The following is a 21717-nucleotide window of genomic DNA, read 5'->3' as shown; positions in this document are numbered from 1 at the left end:
TGTTGTACAATGCATCTCTGGGTCCTTTTTCTTCGTGCAGAACCAAAACTCTACTCTCATTAAATAATAACAATGCCCTATTCTTCTTTCCCCTCACACCCTGGCACATGAAGAAATGTCTCCACTGCTGTGTTTCATGCCTCTCTGAGACATACTGTGTATGCTTCCCGTACATGACATCAGGGAGTATATTTATTCTTTGATGACTGGCTCACTTCATTTGGTGTGGTGTCATTAAGTCTTGACCATGTTATAATATGTAACAGGAATTTTTTTTTTCCTTTTTTAAGGCTGAGTAATATTCTATAGCAAAATTGTTGCCAAAATTCTTACCCAGGAGTAAGAGTGATATGAGCTATATTTATCCCTACTCCTAAGGTTCCCAGAGACAGAGGTATTATTCTACAAAGGTCACTGAAGAGCCCCTTGCTTGTTGGTTTCCTTACAGAGCATAGGTGAAGGGCTGCTTATGGGGACGTCTTGACCTAGCATAGGTGATGCGATAGCCACAAGGTTCTTCCTTCTTCCCCTGCCTACGTGCCCTAGCCCCTCCCACAAGCCACATGCAGCTAGCATTGTATTAACAGGTGTATGAAGAAGCTGGATGAGCTTGCACGTGGACGAGAGTCTCCGACCCCTCTTCTCCCCGTGAGAGTAACAGTCGGGGCATAGCTGCACTGAAGGTGGCAACTGTCTGACTCAGAAAGCCGTCCTATACAATACACGACTACCCTTTGCCCACCCATCTATCCATCTATCACGAATACTTAGTATTGTTCTCACTTGGCTGAATTTTACTGGGCAGTTTCATAAACACTTCTCATTTGGCTAAAATTTTAAGATATACAAAGTTATTGTTCCAGTTTTTACGTAGAAGAAATTGGAGGCTTGTATAATTGTGTGACTTTTCTGAAAATACATGTCAGATCAAATTTCAGCCTCAGGCTCATTGTGTAAAGCACTTGTTGGGCCAAGCATGCCTGACAACCTGAGTTCAGACCCCTAGAAACCATGTAAAACAACGATGTAGCTGTACGCACATATCTAATCCCAGCACATGCTTCTACCAGGGAGGCTGAGGCAGGAGAATCACCAGAAGCTCGTGGGCCATTTGGTTTGCTTACATGGCAGTGAACGAGACATCCTGTCTCAAACAGGAAACCCAAGGTGGTCCTCTGACAAGACAGGTGCATGGTCCAACTACAAGAACACACAGGAACACACACACACACACACACACACACACACACAGCCTCCTTTCCCTGTTTTAAAAGTTGTATTAGATTTACTTTTCAAAGAATTGATCTTATTAAACTATCAACACAACCCAAAGCAATCTACAGAGCCAATGCAATCTTCATGAAGATACTGCTGGCATTTTTCACGGAAATTAAAGAATAATGCTACAATATACATCAGTGTGCATACTTCCAAGTCCTGGTTTTTGTTTCTTTTGGAGATAAACCTAGAAGCATAGTTGCTAAGTCATAGGATGCTCTCTCTAGCTATTTGAGAAACTGACAAACGGATTTTCCCAGCAAACAAACAATTTATAATTGCATATATAAGAAGAGGGTTCATTCATGTACTTTCTTGGAGAGGGAAAAATGTTTAATTAAATCTTTGTCCATGTTTTAATTAAGTCATTTGGCTTTTCAATGTTGAATTGTAGGAGTTCTTTCTAGTGTTATGTATAATGAATTCCTATCAGGTAAATGATCTTTACCTCTAATAATTATAATTATGTTCTCGCTTGTAATTATAATGTCCTCTGATGCATGCAACTCTATAATTTTAATAAAGCCCAGTGTATCTACTTTTTCTGCTATTGCTTGTGCTTTCAGTATGACACCTAAGAACATAGCCTCAAGTCACGTGTCATGAATACTTTCCTCTACATTTTCTTCTATGATATTTTGGCTCAGATTTGGATTCTGTTTGACTTCTACTTCATTGACATGACTGTCAGTTTCTCAAGGCTGTTAGAACAAGTGCATCCTAGGATTGCTTGTTATGGGCAGATACAAACAACTGCCTATCTTGTCTCAAAATTTTATTTTAAGACCGAATCAAAAGGCAAGTGTTTGTATCTTGAGCTTACGCCGGGGAGTTGGAGGGAGTAGACAGAGAAACAGAGATTAGGGCGCCCTGGTGCTTTATGAGGGCATACCTCAACCTCTAAGGCTTCTCCTCGGACTCTGTCTCTTACATGTCCACAGTTCCTCCCAGTGTGGCCACCTGTAGAAGAAGTCTTTAGGTGAGGGTCTTTCTAAGGACTGAGTAACTTTGATAAAGTCCCATTTTTAAGTGGGGTGGGTTAAGAAACCATAGGCTGCAGAGACAGCTCAGCTGTAAAGAGTTTGTGCTGCCCCTGCAAAAGATCCAAGTTTGGTTCCCAGAACCAACATGGGCAGTTCACAGCTACATTCAACTCTAGCCCGGGGGGGGGGGGGGTCTGACACCCTCTCTTGGATTCCTCAAGCACTTGAACCTACGCATATTTAAAAAATACATTTTTAAAAAAGGAAGAATCACAATAACCAATAATAAAATGATGGCCTATAATGAAATTAAGGGTGCTCCCCCCCTCCGCCCCACTCTTTCCCATGCACAGAGCAGATCTGTTGTCTCTGCTCTTCAGTTCCTCCTCTGTGGGTAACTGAAACTGATGAAGTGGACCTACGCTAAGAAGGGGCCAGGGTTACTGGGTTAATCAGACACTCTAGAAGCAGGTCACAAAGGATTTGCAGCAAGCACTGTTGCTCCACCCCCCATTAACTCTTAGAGCTACGCAAAGAAAAGTGGGGGATGCATTCTGAACAAACCTCAACACATTATGGACCATTAAACCTTCCCGCTTCTTGGTCAACTCTTTCAAGGACTAATTTTTATTACTTTAAAAAAACTCAGCTAACAAGTCAGTCACCTTCCTGGAGTTTTATAAGAAAAAAAATAAAACCACGAGATATGTGGAAGTGAGGCATCCCTTTCCCATGTCTCATAAATCTTCCCCATGTATGATGATGTAACTTAATGATGTGTGAGAACCCTGACACCATGTCACCCTGGGAAGGCTCAGTCAGCAGAGCCAAGAGGGAGGTCTTCTATACCTTTCCCTTTCTCTTTCTCTCCTTTCCTACCTGTGTGTGTGTGTGTGTGTGTGTGTGTGTGTGTGTGTGTGTGTGTGTATTTGTGTATGTGTGTGTATGTTTCTATGTGTGTTTGTGTGTGTGTGTATCTGTGTGTATATGTTTGTGTCTGTATGGGTATGTGTTTGTGTGGATGTGTGGGTTGTATGTTTGTGTGTGTGTGTGTGTGTGCGTGAGTGTGTGTGTTACACATTTTATTCCAGGCCTTGGTTCAGTGCCAGTGTGCCCTTCGGCAGCATATAAAACAGAGATAAGTGAGAGAGTAAGGTTGATTCAACCACAGATAATTATTCCATTCAATAACAGAAGGAAAACTGGGAAAAGACCAAATTTAAAAGAAATATTACAGATTCTATTGTCAATGTTGGCTAGAAATTATTTTGAAACAACATTTTATTATTCCTAGCTCATTTGGAATATCACAGGGCCTCCTTAATTCACAATTATGACCAGAGATGCATAAAACTTGATCACAGTTTTCAAATTTGTCAGAAGATAAACAAGTTAAAATCGAGGTTGCTGCCCTTCCTCCAGCTGTTCGGCTTCAATTATTAACAAGACTGTTTCAAAGTGTGTCAATAAATATGGTCTATTTTAGAAAAACAAGCCTGTGGTAATAGCAGGCCATACTTCCACTGTCAAACTAATAAATCTTGGCTTCAGGAAACATGTAAGGCAGTGAGAAGAGTCTCCCGGCAAAGGGCGGGGCAGCCTGAGCCAGCAAGAGTCGCTGGTATTTGTGAATGGTTCATTAGTGACTATCTGAACACAAGGTGAACTCACATTAAATGATAAGACTTCCCAATAATTAGTGTGTGCCACTCTTTGGGATTTGTAATTAGAAGAAAGAAGCAGAATAAAAAGGAACAGATAAAAGGGTGGTTGTTATAAAAAGGAAACGCCTTTAAAGCCAATTCCATTTCTTTGTGAAGCAAACAAGAAAGGGTGTGCAGAGGGAGCTAGAAACCCACCGTCTCTTCATCAGTAACGCAGGCTACATCAGTTTCTGGGTTTTAATCCTAAAAGGGGGTTGGGGAATGGAAGCCCTGAAGTAAAGAATAACAACAAAACAAACAGAAAAAAACAAAAAAAAACCCACATCATCATCAGGACTGAGTTTTGGTACTATTGACACTTTGGGCTGGATGTTTTTTTGTTGTGGGAAAAAACGCTAGGAATACGGTTGTTCATGGCAGTAACTGGCAACATCCTAGTCTCTGACAGCATACGTCCCCTGACAACTCTTTCCAAACTAAGAATAACTAAGAATGTCTCCGAGGTAAAAGTCGTGCTATCTGAGAGGGGCCGAGGTAAATCTGGAATGGCCGAGACCGTCACTGTGCTGCTGATTGCAGGGAGTTGGCTGCAGGAGGAGAACTGAGACAGACATCCAGAGGGAGATGAGAGTGGGAAGGACCTGCTGCCTGTGTCAGTTAAGGAGAGCACTGGGGTTGTCCCCAGAGTGCTGCTCTCCTCAAGGAAAGGAAGGGTGGTGATCTCTGGAGAGTCTATCCCTACTGAGACGCACTATTAGGTGAGCACATTCACAAGTGCTCACTGTAGGGTTTTAGTTTAAGAAGGAAAAATAATGGACCAGTTTCTGGGCATGCTTGGCTCAAGGTCATGGAATAATTTACAAGGTTAAGAAAGAGGATGTGGACGTTTCTGGGCCTGTTTGGTCCAGCGTCACAGAGACACAAATGGAGGATACAAATACTGGTTCGATGTCATAGTGAGACAAGACTCTCTGTGCTCAAAAGAATGAGCTATAGTACCTCTGTGAGCTTAGTAATCTTGACTGATTTTTTTCTTTGTTTTTAAACACACGTGTCATGGGAATGTATGCACAAGTGCTTGCATGTGTGTAAGTGCACATGCGTATATAGTTGCATGTAATTGTGTCTGCAGTTGTATGGAGGACCAAGGTTGACATTGGTTTTTCTTCCTCGTATGTTCTCCGCCTTATACACTGAGGCAGGATCTGGCTGGCTCCTAGTCAGCTTGCTCTGTGAGCTGCATGCTCCTCCTGCTTGCTGGGACTATAAGCAGAGGACCCTAGTGTCACTTGGCTTTTAACTTGAGTTCTGGGGACCCAAATTCCAGTCACCATGCTTTTGTGACAAATGTGTTGAGTCATCTCAACAGCCCTGTAATTGTTTTTGTTTGTTGTTTGTTTATTTGTTTCCCCCAAGATGTTTATAGTGGAAAAAATTTAAAAAGGGAAAGATACTTAAATGACATTTTAATGGAACAGCTCCATTCAAACATTCCTGCCTCTCTGAGTAGCTCAACGTTGACGATCATTTCCCAGTCTGTTCTTTTATCCCATGGATGGGTTTTAGGGATTGTCTCTGGACAGGTGACAGATTAGAAATGAGAAGATAAGGGAGGGCGCTATTCCAGAGCAAGACAGGAAGAACTAGTGCTCTTGTATTTGAGTTTCTGCGTCAACTGAGGTTCCTTTGAAATTTTCTCTGTAGCTCAGTCCCGGGAAGAGACCTGCCAATGACTAGGACTGGCTATGTTCTTTGAGAAGGAAATTGTAAAGAGAAATAGCTAGCCCTTTCTGGACGGAATGTGGCCTGCATAGAGTCTCCCTGACTCCTGTGGATCCTGCCCTGAAGTGTTAGAGTCGTGGCCTTCCTTCTCCCTCTGACTCACTCCAACTATCCCTAGCGTGTTTGCATTTACTGAGGGAGCTTGGCACTCTGGGTCAACTGTACCATCGTATCTCCTAGTAAGGGAATCCCTGTGATGAGCCAGTCACAGGCCCACAGCGTGCTCCATGGTAAACGTGCTTTCCCCACAAACCTGGAGTCTGAGTTTGATCCCTGGGCCCCACAGTAGAAGGAGGGACCTGACTCCCTAGAGTGGTCCTCAGACCTTCATGTGCATGACACGATAAAAAATTTTTGGTTACAGCAACCAATCTCATTTGTGAGTTCAACCTGTATTTCTGTGTTCCATTTAGCATCAGTGGCAAAGTTGGTTCCTCCGTCATCTTTGTTTTCCTGTCGTCTTTTTACCTCATTGTTTTCCTGTAACATCCGGTGTGCTTTCTATTAAATGGCTGGCTTTGGGCTTCGAGTGAATGTAAATCCTCCGTCCTTTCATCCCTCACTAACGTGAGAGCATGTCTGCTTATAGATAAAGTCTGCGCAAGCTACTCCTCTCTTCTAAGTCCCCTACAGTAAAACTTGCTCCCTTCTCCGCTGAGCAGAAGACACTGCTGGGACATTCCACGTGACAAACACATCCCTGCTTCTGCTTCACACGAATGAGACAAATCGCTCACCCCAAAGCAGTGCCTCTCCTTGCTTCATTAGTGCCTGCAAAGCAGGCAGAAGACAAATGAGTTCTCTGCCTAAGGAAATCATCATTTCCGAGGCTGACCTTCTGTGTCTTTGGGAAATTGTTTTAGTTCTCGTACAACAGTGCAGGGACCAACACTTTGCGTTCTTGTCATTTGTAGTGCTTCATGGTGACAATCCCCAAGGACCCGAGGGAGCTGAAGACCTGGACGGGTGCTCAGGAATTCTGCACTGCCAAGGGTGGGACGCTGGTCTCCATCGAGAGTGAATTGGAACAAGGTATTGTCTGAGGGTTCAGCCGAGCCAAAATGGCAACCGACATTCAAGTCCTAATCAAAACAGCACATCAAACGTGCCTTTACAAATCAGCACTTAAAGCATTGTGTGGCTAAGACACGGGAAATTTCAGCTTGAGCATCCGGGTGTCTGCCACAACATCTGTGAGGGTCAGTAGGCTGCCTAGAAACTGCTGCCCTGGAGGTTTTAACTGGATGGCTACCCTGAAGAGAATAAGGACTTATGTCCTCTAAGGTGGCTAAAATAGTTCCTCAGGAACAGCTGCGGTACTTGCATGATAAGCTTTTTAAAGACCATTTTGAGTTCAACCTATACATTTCAATTCGAAACTTAGGCAGTTATATATTTCTGTTTAAATATTTTCTAAAATATTTTTGTTTAATGCTTTGTTTAAAACAATAGTATGTAAACACTGGAGATTGTTTTGCTAATGATCTGATGAAATCTCAGGTTATCCAGCTCGTTTAGATCAATTTAAACTGAAACCAAAATGAAAGACACCATATGCAGGAACCAAAGTACGGAATTCCTATAACAGATGCATAATGATGCTTGCTGTCATTTAAATATAATCATTTCTGTGAACAGCATTTGATGACAACCCAATGACTTATGTGGCATTATTAGATAATGTATTTCTCTTTTCCAGCTTTCATTACTATGAATCTTTTCGGCCAGACCACGAACGTGTGGATAGGGTTACAAAGTGATAATCATGAGAAATGGGTAAATGGGAAGCCTGTACTGTATTCTAACTGGTCTCCATCTAATATAATAAATGTAAGTTTCAAATGTTATCAGGGGCAGGGTTTACTGGTATTGAACCCAGGGTCTTCTAGACTTTAACCATTGTGCTGTGATCTAAGACCCTTAAGATTTATTTTTTGACATCATTTTAACAAGAGATCATATCTGAGACTTATTGACTAAAATTTCTTTCTTCCCATATTTTGAAGCTATACATTTGTATTAGTTCACTGGTCATATGTTAATTTTTAATAATGTAACATAATAATTTCATGAGTTAGAAACACAATTGCATTTCATTACTCATCATGATGAATATCTTGAAGGCTATAAGGAAACTCTGGGTTAGTTTATTAGATGTAAATAAGAGAATAATGGTGGTTTACTTTTTAAAATTATGCCCTAAATAAAGATTTTTCAAAGTGATAATGTTATGTGTTACCATATTTTTATGATATATGTATTCCTTTAAAGAGTCCAAGTTATAATACCACTGAAGTTCAAAAGCGTGTTTCTCTCTGTGCCCTGGTGTCAAGTAATCCTAATTTCCATTTTACTGGAAAATGGTATTTCGATAACTGTGGGAAAGAAGGCTATGGATTTGTCTGTGAAAAAATGCAAGGTAAGAGATCGTTGGGCTTTACTCCTTTTAGTTCCAACCTTTCTGCCACACCCGATGTCTACCAGCTTCACTGCTCATAACACGAGTCCTTGTCTCCTGTATTTAAGTCTGTTTAACCACACATCCCCCACTTCTGAGAACTATGTCCTTCAGCTGTGTTCTCAGGATTGCAGAAACCATCTGGCAGATGGCCGAGTGTATACACCAACCCTAGAACCACTAAACAGCTTTCATTCTGTGTTCTGGGACTCTGTCTGTACCATTTTCCCATACCCTGATGACATTAGCATTAACACAAAGAAAAGCACTTTTATTTGGCCTATGGTTCTGCTCCAAAGGCAACGTGATGATGTCTGTTGAGGGCCATCGTCCGCCAGACTTCCAAGGTGACACGTTACACAGCAAGAAACTGATGTGAGTTGTTCTATTCCCTCTCTCCAGTCAAAGTCACCAAGATTCATCATGGGACCCTATGGCCTTATCACCCACAAAGACTACGTCTGAACTTCACAAGCAGACAGTGTTTCTACTCATTTAATACTTCATAGTGAGGATGAGATTCTGCCGCATAACACTTTGCAGAGCACACTGACACTAGATCTAAACATAGACTACTATGGCTACTTTTATAACTCACCCAGAGCACTGCAAAAAAAAAAAAAATGTACTATACTTAGCTTATACCTGTAACCCCTGCATTTGGGAGACTGAGACAAAAAAAAATTTTTTTTGTCAAGTTCAAGTCCAGTCTGGTATATATAGTAAGACCCTGACTAAAAACATGAACAGCAAAAGTCATAAAAATAAACAATTCACACTCGCTTCTTTTTTTTTTAAGCTCCAAAAATAGTGTTTTTGGCTAAATAGGATGTATAGTGTGTTTCTAAGTCTGACAGATAAAGCTCCCTAGTGATTTCTAGTGTGTAATGCCAAAGCCATATGTGATAGCTTCACCTCCTTGTGATAAAATATCTGCAGTAATCAACCTATAAAGAGAGAAGGTTTATATCAGCATAGCAATTGTAAGGGTTCGGGCCCGTGATTAAGTAGGCCCACTGCTCTGGGGCTGTAGCAAAAACAGAACATTATGGAGGGATGGGGGCAAAATAAAGCCACTCACCTCATGACCAGAAGGCAAGAAGTATGGACAGGGAAGAGTCCAAGCTCCCACCATTCCCTTCAGTGCGGGCCGGCAGTGACCTAAGACCTTCTACTGGGCCTCACCTCTTAAATGCCCCATCAGCTCAGTGGCACCATTCTGGGGACCACACTGAACCTTTGGAGGACCTTTAAGATCTTAACTAAAGTGTCACACTGTCACAAATATCCATATGGATGAATGAGCAGCGTGACTGTCCTAGAGTGCCCTTGAATAATAAAAGTAGCAAAAACTTGTCTTGCTTTCACTGCCTGCTGTGTCTCCCAGTGCCTGGCACTGTGCTTTGGGTTTGTGCGCATTACGCCATAAAGCCTTTAGGACCATTCCAGGAAATGGGTCAAAGTCTCTCCATTGTGTAGATAAGGAACTTTAATCTTGAAAGCAGAGTTTCAGTTAAATGTAGTGATTCTATTTCTATACTGTAATAACCTCTTCTCAGTTTTACTCACTGATTACTTTCCTCGCCATTTGGCGACAAGCAACATAGACACTCCTTTGGTGGCATTGCAGGGCGAAGGGGGAGCAGGCCTGGTGTCTGGCCACACGCACCTCTGTAAACGGTCAAATGACTTTATCTTCTATGAGCCTTGATTTCAATTTCTATAAAATGACGTAGGAACTATTTCATATGCTCACATACATAAAGCTTAGCACACACAGTTCCCAGCATAGCTTTAGCAAGGGACAGTTTTTAAAAATTATTCCTGAAAAGTAGTATTAAACTTTAATTCTTATTTCAATGAACACCCTATGTTTTCCATATAGATATATGCTTATACTGGGCTTAAGTCAAAAATTGCTATGCTCCTGAAAGAATAAAGAAATATGAGTATAAAAAGATACAAAGGCCAGGGGAGGTGGCTTGGTGGGTAAAAGAACTTGCCGTACCAGCGTGAGGACCTAAGTTTGAATCCCCAGGAACCATGTAAAAGCCAGGTGCATGGTGAAAGCCTCCGTAATCCCAGGAGGAGGGCAGAGGCAGGAGGATCCCCTGAAGCTCACAGACCAGCTAACCTGGCAGACATAGCAGAAAAGCAACACAACATATCTTGACTCAAATAAAGGGAAGAACCTCCATTCGTGACTGTCCTCAGACCTCCACACACAAGCCATGGCATGCACAGGCTTGCATTCACATGCAAATCTATTTACACGCACACACATACACATGTACACACATACACATACATGTGCACACACATACACATATATGCGCACACACGTGCATACACACAGGCATGAGCACACATACAGCGCCAGCGTTGGGGGTGGGGAGCCAAGACTGGACAGCTGGAAACAACTCAATTTCCATAGACTTTTTTTTTCTCCAGCATAATGAGTTATAAAACTACATTGCTCAGAATCAGGTGTGTTTTGTTTTGAAACTTGAAAGGATTAATTGCACTGCGAGAAACTCCTAGTGTAAAAGCGACAGTATACCCCAATGGGAGGAAACAAAACATTTCAGCTACATTAATTGTACTAATTGTCATTTTTAAATGGGACTTTGTTATTATATGGATTCTGTATAACTAACAGTAAAGTGGGAGCACAGGTCAGCAACCAGACTTCCAGGAAAGAACACACTGGTGACAAAGTACAGTTCACGGCAAGCTAGTTAATGAGGCTCATTTACCTGGGCGCTTACACTTTACATGTGTGATTTCCAGATCAACAGTAACTAAGGCAAAAGGCAGCTTCCCACTTTGCCATTTTCATCATGGAGAACATGGATATGGGAGTGAGGAACAGTATTTATCAAGTATTTGCTATGCCCCAGATCAATAAGTGTGTCCTTGTAGATATCGCAATGAATTCTGCACTCCCCTCTCAAAGGAAGATCTTACCAGTTCTTAGAGACCTGAAATTTGAGCTTTAGAAGGATTAGTTTTCTCCAGGCCTCTTAGCCAAGTAGGGTCAGGAACGAGATAAGTCCAGACCTTTAGCCATTTTCATCTCAGCATGCCCCTTATAAACCCAAACCACTTACTGAGTTTAGTTTTCAGCCTAGTGTGCTAGAAGGACGCAACTCACTCTAGACCAGTTAGGACAGAAAAGTTCACCTTGTTTTCCTGGTTTAGTTTTTCTAAACTCACCCTGTTCTATAGCTATAACAATACAGGACAAAAAAAGACAGATGCATATATATTAAGAGAAAGTAATCATAGACACACACACACACATCACATACATAGGGAGACAGGCAGGAGGGAGGGAGGGAGGGAGGGAGGAAGGGAGAGAGAGAGAGAGAGAGAGAGAGAGAGAGAGAGAGAGAGAGAGAGAGAGAGAGAACAAGAGCTAAATGGAAATGCATGGCTTTTTAATCCCCAAAGCTCCTAATACTATACCTCCTCCAGCAAGACACACTTCCTATTCCTCAGATAGTTTTACCAACTAAGGACAAAGCATTCAAATGTATAAGCCTTTGGAGGCCACTGTCATTCAAACCACCACATGTTCCAGTTACCTAGTATCACACACACTTCCGAGTGCAATGGCATTGATCTGAACTCAGCACTTCTGGAAGAAAAACACTGGTCCGTGTTGACTCTGTTGACAAAGATGCCTGTCAAGCTTGACATCCTCCTCTCTAGTTCAGAAGCTACAAGTGATTGTGTTGATGTTCTCGTTCCAGATATCCCTGAACACCACATAAACGCGTCCGATGCACATGCAATCCCCAGTACAGTAGAATATGGAAACAGAACTTATAAAATAATCCATGGTAATATGACTTGGTATGCAGCAGGAAAGGCCTGCCGGATGCTCAGAGCAGAACTGGCCAGCATTCCAAATGCCTTTCACCAGTCCTTCCTCACGGTTCTCCTCAGCAGGCTGGGACACGCCCACTGGATTGGACTCTCCAGTGCAGATGTAGGTGTTCTAAGTCCCTCTGATCATCTTTGCAAAGTTTCTTAGTGAGACAACCACTGAATGCAGCATGCAAAACAATCCCCACACTAACACACAATAGTAACATTGTAACATTTCAATAATTGGTTTATACAAAAACTACTGGGCTTTTTTTGGTTAGTCGGTTGGTTGGTTGGTTGGTTGGTTGGTTGGTTTTGAGATGGTGGTGGTGGTGGTGGCGGTGGTGGCAGTGGTGGTGGCAGTGGTGGTGGTGGTGGTGGTTTGAGAATCCCAAAGCTATAAAACTGGAGTATACATCTTTTCAGGATAAACATGCATTTGCCTGGTTTCAAAGGACCACAGGGGTCCTTTGAAAATTCTTAAGCATCCCTGAGTACTGACTCATTTATGCAGTGAAATACATCTCAAACTCAAGTACCATGTTTGGGTGATTTGTGAGATTTTCAGAATCTCCATTAAAAAAAAAGATTGCTACTTTCTGCTCAGAAACTTTATTATTAATTAATTCACTATCCTAGAAATATAACACACAGAGTTCTGTTTGTGTGATTTTGATATTTTTTGGTTTTGTTCTCTGTTTGTTTTTGCTTTGAAAACAAAAAAATACATACTTGAATTGCTGAAAACTAAAGTCAGTTCCTTCCACAACTCCTGGTTCTTCTGGAAAGAAGTGTAGAACTTGGAAGGAGTGGATACTCAGGTACTGGATGATCCCAGACTCAGTCTTGGCAATGAATGACGCTTCAAATCCCCTCTGCAGAATGGTCTGAATTTTGACTGGTCAGATGGCACCAAATCTCCTTTCACCTATTGGAAAGATGAGGAGTCATCCTCTCTTGGTGACTGTGTTTTCGCTGACACCAATGGACGCTGGCATAACACAGCCTGCGAGTCATTTCTGCAAGGCGCCATTTGTCACGTACTCACAGGTAGGTACAATTCTATTCAGCTCCAGGAGCATACCCTATGTTACTAGTGAATGTGTGACTGTGCTCAGCAAAGCTTATGAACATGCGTAATAAAAAGGGTCAGCTCTCAGGAAGCCTATAGTCTATCTAGTCTATCATATAAAGACAAATACCCACCATGCCAGGCATATCTAGAAGATGATTCAAGAGAGGGATTATCAAGAAAAGAATGCATTGTGTGTTCTTCTGATGCTGCCCTCCCCACCACAGTTTGCGGTGTAGTCAATAATTTCCTGTTGTTGTGTTTTAAAAAGCATCCTATTTATTTGGGGGAAAGACAGAAGGCTTCCTGAAGGACATGACAGTGTATGCAGACTGGACTTGCAAAATGGAGAGGCTTGGTGGGAACAGAAGCACAGAGAAGCCTTTGGAGGAGAGAAGCTTAGATAAAGGCAGAGAGGTGCAGGATGGGGAATCCATATGGCAAAGGTGGCTTTGAGTTTGCCAGCGTGGCAGGTTAGGGTAAGAGAAAGATGGGAGGTTACCTAAGAAAGGCTTGCCACAGCTTTATGGAGAATCTGAACTGTGAGGGTTTACATTTAAGACAAGGCTGGTAGATTCTTAAGCAGTGAATATAGAGGTGGTAGTTGATGCCATTCGGACATTGACTATATATGCCCTACCCATCACTTTGCACAGTATCCTCAGGAGGTTCAGCTGGCCCAATCCCTGTACTGACGATGAAGCTTAATTGAGATCATCCAACACATTCCCTGGGCTCCATCTATCAACAGTGCTCTGTCTTCGCCCTCTGACGCGTTTACTCCATTTCCCCAGCTCCCTTCTGTATTGCTCTCCTATGCTCTGAGAGTTCCCCCCTCTGGTCTCCTTTTAAATCTCCCATTTCATAAAGTTGCATTGTTTACTAACATTCTGGATACTATTACCTACAGCACACACACTTTGCATAATTGTAGATGAAAACAATTCAGGATTAAGTGATGCCTATAGGCAGGTATATACAAGTAGGGGTTTTAGACGCCTGTGACATTCAGCCCCGCATGGACACACACCGTACAGTCAGACATCCTTTTCTTGGCATAGTTCAGCTACTGCTTCCTCTGTGCAGTACATCTTCCTCAGGTCCCAACTTTAGGATGACAGTAGACAGCCACCGTCACCAGGCAGCCCTCAAACCAACAAAACACTCTTTACCCACCCTTCATATTTAGGTAAAGAGAAATCCAAGAACCTAACCCTAGTCTATAATCATCAACATCAAATTCAGTATTTGGGGAATTCTGATGAAAATCTTAATGTGCACATTGGTTATGTATGGCCTCTCGTGGACTGGAAAAATAAGGGTTATCTCAGACTATGAGCTCAGTCACCAGCCTGAAACCATACCCGGTTTTTCTTCATAGAAACAACGGCACTTGAGCAGCCAGTGCTGTGCTCAGAAACATCAGTTCCCTGGATAAAATTTAAAGGTAATTGCTACAGTTTCTCTACAGTCCTGGACAGCAGGAGTTTTGAGGATGCTCAAGAATTTTGCAAAAGAGAAGGTAATTCTTCTATGATGCTGAAACACTCTCATGTTCTCTCGACAGCTCAGAAAACGGTGTCCTTTCTCACACGCTGAGCTGATTATCCAGTAACTGTGGGGGCCATGGAAACTACTGAAAAAAAAAAACCTATTGAATTTGCTTATTAGGGGGACAGCTATTATAGGCAGTTCAAGTTCCAGTGCAGCTTTTGAAAACTCAAGAGGGCGTCTCAGTGTACAGCTTTCCCACAAAATTCTTCCTTCTGAAGCCATGGGCTTTATGGATTTTTAATGTTCTCTAAACTGGCTCATTGGTATTGTAACTTTTAAATGAAAGCTTGTACATTTTTATACATAAATCACAAATCACATTTTAGGTGGGCATGCTGACGTAGGGGCCTTTAATCCCAGCACTCAGGAGGGAGGGAGAGATTGTTACGAGCTAAAAGGCAAGGTCTACATGGTGAATTCCAAACCAACCATGGGAACATAGTGGGACCTTGCTTTCTTGTTTTGCTTTTAATCACCTTAAGTTTGTGTGTGTGTGTGTGTGTGTGTGTGTGTGTGTGTGTGTGTATACCAGGTGCCTTTCTCAGCGACTCTCCATTCTGTATATTTGAGACATAGTCTCTCACTGACCCTGGCCAGCGAGCCCTACTGGATCTTTCTGTCTCTGCCTCTCTGCCCCTGATCTTTACCTGAGTCCTGAGGGGCCAGACTTGGGTCCTTGTGTTTATGCAGAAGGCGCTTTAGTGACCAAGCCATCTCCTCGTCCACTCAATCACTTTTTAAAAATAAAAACCAAGAGCCCGGGCTCCGGCTCCTCAGTAGCACTCTTGCCTGGCATGGCCCTGCCTGAGGTTCTAGCCCCAGCGCTAGAAGGGGAAATGTGTATTGACAGAACAATTGGTTTTCCAAGCCAGAGTTTCACAAGTAAGGGCTCAGAAACATGTCTGAGTCCCATTTACCTTGCATATGTCTCTTTTACAGGATCTAATCTTTTGGCAATCAAGGATGAGACTGAAAATGCATTTCTCCTGGAAGAGCTTCTTGCTTTCGGTTCTTCCGTCCAGATGGTTTGGTTGAATGCTCACTTCGATAATAACAGTAAGTGCTGTGGGTGCAGAGGGGGCGCAGACAAATACGCGCAGTCTTGACGGCCTCTGGGACCACAGAACTCCTCTGGACCACACTCGCTGTGAAAAGACAGTGTAAACCCTAAAGTCACCCTTCCCAAACAAAGCCAACGAAAGTTAACCTTCAGGGGGACACTGAAGGTGCTTGCTCCAACTCTGTTCCTAGGCTTAGTCATGCAAAGGCAAGCCACACTGACTTGAAAACGCCCTCAAGTGTTTATTACAAAGCACAGCAGAGTGGGGGAACTGTTTCATTGATAAACTGTGCTTTTTTGAATCCGCATAGACACCAATGTGTGTAATCAGAGGCACGCCTTCTTTTCTTCATGTAAAGGATGTTACTGAAGAGTACTTGTAAAGAGAAGTATTTTACTTGGTGTGGAGAGAGTCACAGTGGTGCAGGAGGGTGGGGGCAGAGCCCATCCTTGCAAGGAGTATTTTAATCCTGGACATGGCTTAAATTTCTAGCTGAGGGTCATAACCGAAAGCAAGCTGACTTGTAGCTCACTTTATTGTTAGTTGTAAATCTTTTTCAGACAGTGCAACACACACACACACACACCTTATTAACCACATATGGACTGAACTTTCCCACTGAACCACTTCCCATATAATAATGGCTTTAGGAAACGAACCCTCTTATTGTGGTGTTGATGTATATCAAGGGATTTTCTAAATATTAATTTTGTTTACTCTATGATTTATTTAAATTGGTTAAAAATTTAGTTTTAAAACTCAAACCAGTACACTAAGAAATAAGACATCTATATCTAAATTAGAGGATTGCCCAGGAGGCAACTTAAATGGAAACATACCTTCCCCCTCCCCCAGACAAGGGTTGTTTTTTTTTGTTTTTTTTTTTTGTTGTTGTTGTTGTTGTTTTATGTAGCCCTGGCTGCCCTAGAAATCATTCTGTAGATCAGGCTGGCCTGGAACTCTCAGAGATTCACCTGCCTCTGCTTCCCAAATGCTATGAATAAAGGTGTGTGCCACCACTGCCTGGCTGGATACATAACTTTTTTGATATTTTGTTCATGAATATACTTATGGAATTAGATGTGTCTCCTTAACTTTGGAGGCTGCTTTAATGATTGATCCCAGTCTTAGACTTGTAATCATGTACATAACTCATAATAACTCTTCATTTTTTCCACAGACAAAACCTTAAGGTGGTTTGACGGAACACCCACAGACCAGTCTAACTGGGGCCTTCGGAAGCCAGACACCGTCCGCCTCAAGCCCCCTCCGTGTGTTGTCCTGAGGATCCCGGAAGGAATATGGCAGTTTACCCCATGCGAAGACAAAAGGGGATTCATATGTAAAATGGAAGCAGGTATGTGAGGGGAGAAAGAATGTCTTCATATGGACTCTTCTCTGCTTAATGCTGACCCACCATATCAGAGAGTTTTTCAGATGGATTCTGGCACAATCATCTTGCTCCCCCTCACACAAGTCAGAACATTTCAGCCCCTCTAACATGAAGGGGGAAATCATTAATCATACAAATGAAATAAGACACGCAGTTTAGACCAAAAAGAGCTGTGCTGGGAGAAATTTAGGGTCATCTTTGGTCTGTTTGTTTGGTGTATTTGTTGTGGGTAAGTGAGTGTAATTCTGCCTTGTGAGTAGATTATGCCAAGAAGGTCATATTTGTGTCCATCCTGAGCAGTACAGTTTATGGCGATGGAAATTGGTTTTAGAAAGCGAAACCAGAAAAGTCTAGCCATCTCTAAACAGCAGCTGAGGCTTCTGAGCTAGCCTACGGTGAGAAGGACGGTTAGAGTGCCTCTGGATAAGGCTTCAGAGAAATGAGTCTGGGTTCTGAAGAAGGAGGGAAGTTTAGAGAGCTGGAACAGAGAAGGAAAGATATTTTACACTGGAGGCCCAGCACTGCTAAAAGCAGCCATGGAGAATGCACTAGACTGGAGTACAATGCAAGTTAAATTGACCAATGAGGCTGGATCCAGAGCTTAGCTACGGAGCTGAGATTCCAGGTGGAGCGAGGGAGGCACTGGGTGTGTGTAGATGCCCGCCCGCCCGCCCGCAGTGAGACACACTCCCTAGATGCAAACGACAGCATTAGTGACTTGAAAGATGTGACTGAAAACACGGGGAGAAGTAGGAAGCCTGACAAGACACTGGCAAAGAAAGAGGAAAAGCTGCCAGCAGGAGCCAGGAAGCTTGAAACTCCAAAGCTCGGCAACACTGTAGCAGACAAAAGGCGAACAGCAAACCCATGTTTTCTCTGCCATAAGCATCAAGAGCAAATCAGAAAGAGAACACATCAGTGTCCAGTTTTAGAGTACTGCAGCTTTTCAAGGCCCTGGAGCAGTTCAAACATACTCATCCTATAGGTGAGAAAGCGCCTGTCCAAACAGGCTGCACGGAGGACCAGATTTCTTTTTCTTTCGTTTGTTTGTTTTCACTGTAGCTTTCTGGGGTAGATCTTCTCCGTTGCCCAGCCTAGGCTGGAACTCGCTATAGAGTGCAGACTGACCTCAGACTCCCAGCAATCCAACTTCTCTAGCCTTGGGGGGGCCTCTACAGCTCTCTGACGCTCTCTGGGTCCGTTCTTAGACCAAAATTTGCAGAGGTTAGCCCTTCTTAAATGAGAAGTGTTCTGTGCCCTAAACCAGAAACTGTGTCACTTTGCAATGGAGAGTCCATGTATTCCTTTCCCGATCTCGGGAATCACAGATGTAGAAGATGCTGACTGTAAAGATGTTATATAGGGGCATGCAGGGCTTTTATTGCTGGGCAAACTCTCCATTAAATCCCAACAAACTGATGACTTCCAGTTAGTAAGGACCATGTCTTACATATATTTCTGTTGTGATAGTGCTGAGACTATATGGGAATCTTTTGGCTTTAGTAATTTTTTTATTCGATATATTCTTTATTTACATTTCAAATGATTTCCCCTTTCCTGGATCCTTCCTCCCCTCTTCCCTCCCCCTGTTCCCCCATCCACCCCTTTCCACTTCCACATTCTGGTATTCCCCTACACTGCTGCACTGAGCCTTTCCAGAACCAGGGGCCACTTCTTCCTTCTTCTTGGACATCATTTGATATGTGGATTGTGTCTTGGGTATTCCACGCTTCTAGGCTAATATCCACTTACCAGTGAGTGCATACCATGAGTGTTGTTTTGAGACTGGGTTACCTCACTTAGTATGATGTTCTCCAGCTCCACCCATTTGTCTAAGAATTTCATGAATTCATTGTTTCTAATGGCATTGTGTATATATACCACATTTTCTGTATTCATTCCTCCGTCAAGGGGCATCTGGGTTCTTTCCAGCTTCTAGCTATTATAAATAGGGCTGCTATGAACATAGTGGAACATGTGTACTTATTACATTCTGGGGAATCCTCTGGGTATATGCCCAGGAGTGGTATAGCAGAGCCCTCCGGAAGTGTCGTTGGCTTTAGTAAATTAAAAGACATGAAGGAAGGAAGAGAAAAAAGTACTTGTGTTATGAACTTATACTTATCAATATAAATGACTCATGGACTGGCAATATGTCTCAGCTGGTAAGAGCACTTGCTACAAAGCCTGGAGCACATGGTAGAAGGAGAGAACCCAAACTGTTGTCATCTGGCCTGTGCACACATACCATGGTGCGTACACCATGGAATCCAAGCTCTCTCTGTCTCTCTCTGTCTCTGTCTCTCTCTCTCTCTCTCTCTCTCTCTCTCCACACACACACACACACACACACAAAATACAGGAGGGAATGACTGTCAGAGCTCTAATAAAACATCATTCATTAAAAACAGGCCATTAGACATGGTATATAAGCAATAGTTTGATTCCTGCTTTGCTTGAATAATGACATAACATTGCTGAACTTAAAGAAATATTTATTTGTTTATTATTCAATTTTAGACAGTCCAGCTGTAATGGCGCATCCAGAGAAAGGTAAGTTTGGAAGGGAAAGAATATTTAGATATTTCTTAGCATTAATAAGATAGAAGGCAGGCATGAGACAGTATCCGTTCTCTGTCTTTCTTTGTCTTCCACCAGGACTAAGCCACAGCATCGTTCCTGTCACAGTAGCACTGACATTGATAATAGCCCTGGGCATTTTTGTGCTTTGCTTCTGGAAATACAAGCAGAACAGTGGCATCTTCCAGAGACTCACGTGGTTTCGGGGTCCTTACCATCCCACGCTCAGCTTCAGTACAGCACATTTAGAAGAGAACATTCTCATCTCTGATCTTGAAAAGAATACTAATGATGAAGAAGTTAGAGAGGCTCCAGCTACGGAGAGCAAAAGGAGCCACAAAGGGCGTCCTATCTGCATTTCCCCTTAACAGGATGCCGTCATGATGTGAACCGAGCCTCTGTTTTAATTAGTCTTCAAGCACTGGTTTTGAATTTTAACCAAATCAGATGGGATTTAATGTATTCATTTCCTTCAACCCTGGCCCATTCTGAAAAGGGGCACTGGTTATTATTTAAAAAGACAAGAACTATTAAGTAGAATTCTCAAGCCAGTCTGGTATGCATTCAGCATGTAAGTACACTCCATACACTGAAGAGAAAGGGGAGTGTCCTCTCACTGTACGTGACAGGAAGGTGAGAGTCAGTGCTTGTTTGATTCTAATTCAACCATTTTTTAATAGCGTGGTTTGGGAAAATCCTAAATTTTAAACTTTAGGTTCTGGGCTCTCAACTAATACTTTGGATGATATAAAGTTTTATTAGATCTGATTCTCAAGCAAAATGGGAGAAATACCACCTTCTCCTAAATATGAAGATCTCAGTATGCAGGCCACTCTGAGGAACAACTACATGGTTTAATATGAGCCACAAACCCTCACTTGTTAAGTTATTACCATGATTTAAAGGTATTTTTTAAGTAAGCCCAAAGAAATGCACTGAGATTTCAATATTGTTAAAGTTCATGGGCCTTATTAAAAAAATAAAATCTAAAGTTATAAAATACTATATAATAATCTTTTGTTATTGTTCTGTTAGGTTTGGTTTGGTTTTCAAGACCTGGTTTCTCTATGTAAACAGTCCTGGAACTCACTTTGTAGGCCAGGCTAGCTTCAAACCCTCTGTCTCTGCCTCCCAAGTGCTAGGATTAAAGGCGTGTGCTACCACTGCCAGGCACTATATAATCTAACCAGGACTTACAGAAGTTTGTACAGGCAAACTTACAGATAAAAGAAAATTGAAAATCTGAATTATGTTCCCATTAGAACCAAACTAGACAGGGTGTTGAAAAATACTAAATAAAATGACCCTGGAGTGGGTATTTTCAAATAAACTGTCAATTCCGACCATCTCTTTTTTTTGACTTGGATTAGTTGATGCCATTGGTTGATTAATAAGGATTAAGAGCGTGATATTTGGGGCCAGGAGACAGTTCAGTTGCTAAAGCATCTGCTGTGCCATCTTGAGGACCTGAGTTCAAATCCCCAACACCCACATAAAGACTAGGTGCAGTGGTGCACATCTGTAAGCCCAGCTCTGGGATGGGTATGGGACAAAACAAGGGGAGTCCCTGGAGCTCTTTTGCCAGCCAGTCTGGCCAAGTTGATCAAGTTGATGAATTTCAGGTTCAGTGGCAGATATCGTCTCAAAAACTAGTGTGGGAAAAGATACCTAATGTTCGCCTCTGGCCCCTGCATGTCCACACACATATATGTGCATGCACCCTCACACACACACACACACACTCACAAATTAAAATTTTAAAGTATATTTTCTATATATTAAAAAGTCACAGGTTTTACTATTCCTTCATTAGTTTGTAAAGTGTCTCCATAATCACATAGAGAGGTTACTCGTCGCATAAGTGTTTACTGAGTGTCTTATTAAGACAGGTCTTCTGTTCTAGCATCAGTCCTGGAGTGAGAAAGTCGGGGTGGTTTCTACGCTCATGGAACGTTATCCCGGGAAAGTGATCTATACATAGATGACAGGGCGACCCTGCAAGTACCGTCCCTGGGATAA

General features: G+C 42.4%; 1 protein-coding gene across 1 annotated transcript in view; it reads left to right on the top strand.

Moving 5' to 3' along the window:
* The window catches only part of Pla2r1 (phospholipase A2 receptor 1), a 126009-nt gene extending 104637 nt beyond the window's left edge, over positions 1-21372 (top strand). The window contains exons 21-30 of the mRNA XM_052182556.1: positions 6622-6739; positions 7407-7537; positions 7979-8126; positions 11921-12159; positions 12920-13088; positions 14492-14632; positions 15604-15720; positions 16906-17082; positions 19639-19671; positions 19777-21372. Of these exons, the coding sequence (XP_052038516.1) occupies positions 6622-6739; positions 7407-7537; positions 7979-8126; positions 11921-12159; positions 12920-13088; positions 14492-14632; positions 15604-15720; positions 16906-17082; positions 19639-19671; positions 19777-20066 (1563 nt within the window). The 3' untranslated portion in view covers positions 20067-21372. The remainder of the gene's footprint in view (positions 1-6621; positions 6740-7406; positions 7538-7978; positions 8127-11920; positions 12160-12919; positions 13089-14491; positions 14633-15603; positions 15721-16905; positions 17083-19638; positions 19672-19776) is intronic.
* Positions 21373-21717: the final 345 nt, after the last annotated feature.

This window comes from Apodemus sylvaticus, chromosome 5 (assembly GCF_947179515.1).
Source record: "Apodemus sylvaticus chromosome 5, mApoSyl1.1, whole genome shotgun sequence".
Classification (NCBI taxonomy): domain Eukaryota; kingdom Metazoa; phylum Chordata; class Mammalia; order Rodentia; family Muridae; genus Apodemus; species Apodemus sylvaticus.
Note: the sequence above shows the minus strand (reverse complement) of the source record. Positions and strands in the feature narration are given on the sequence as shown.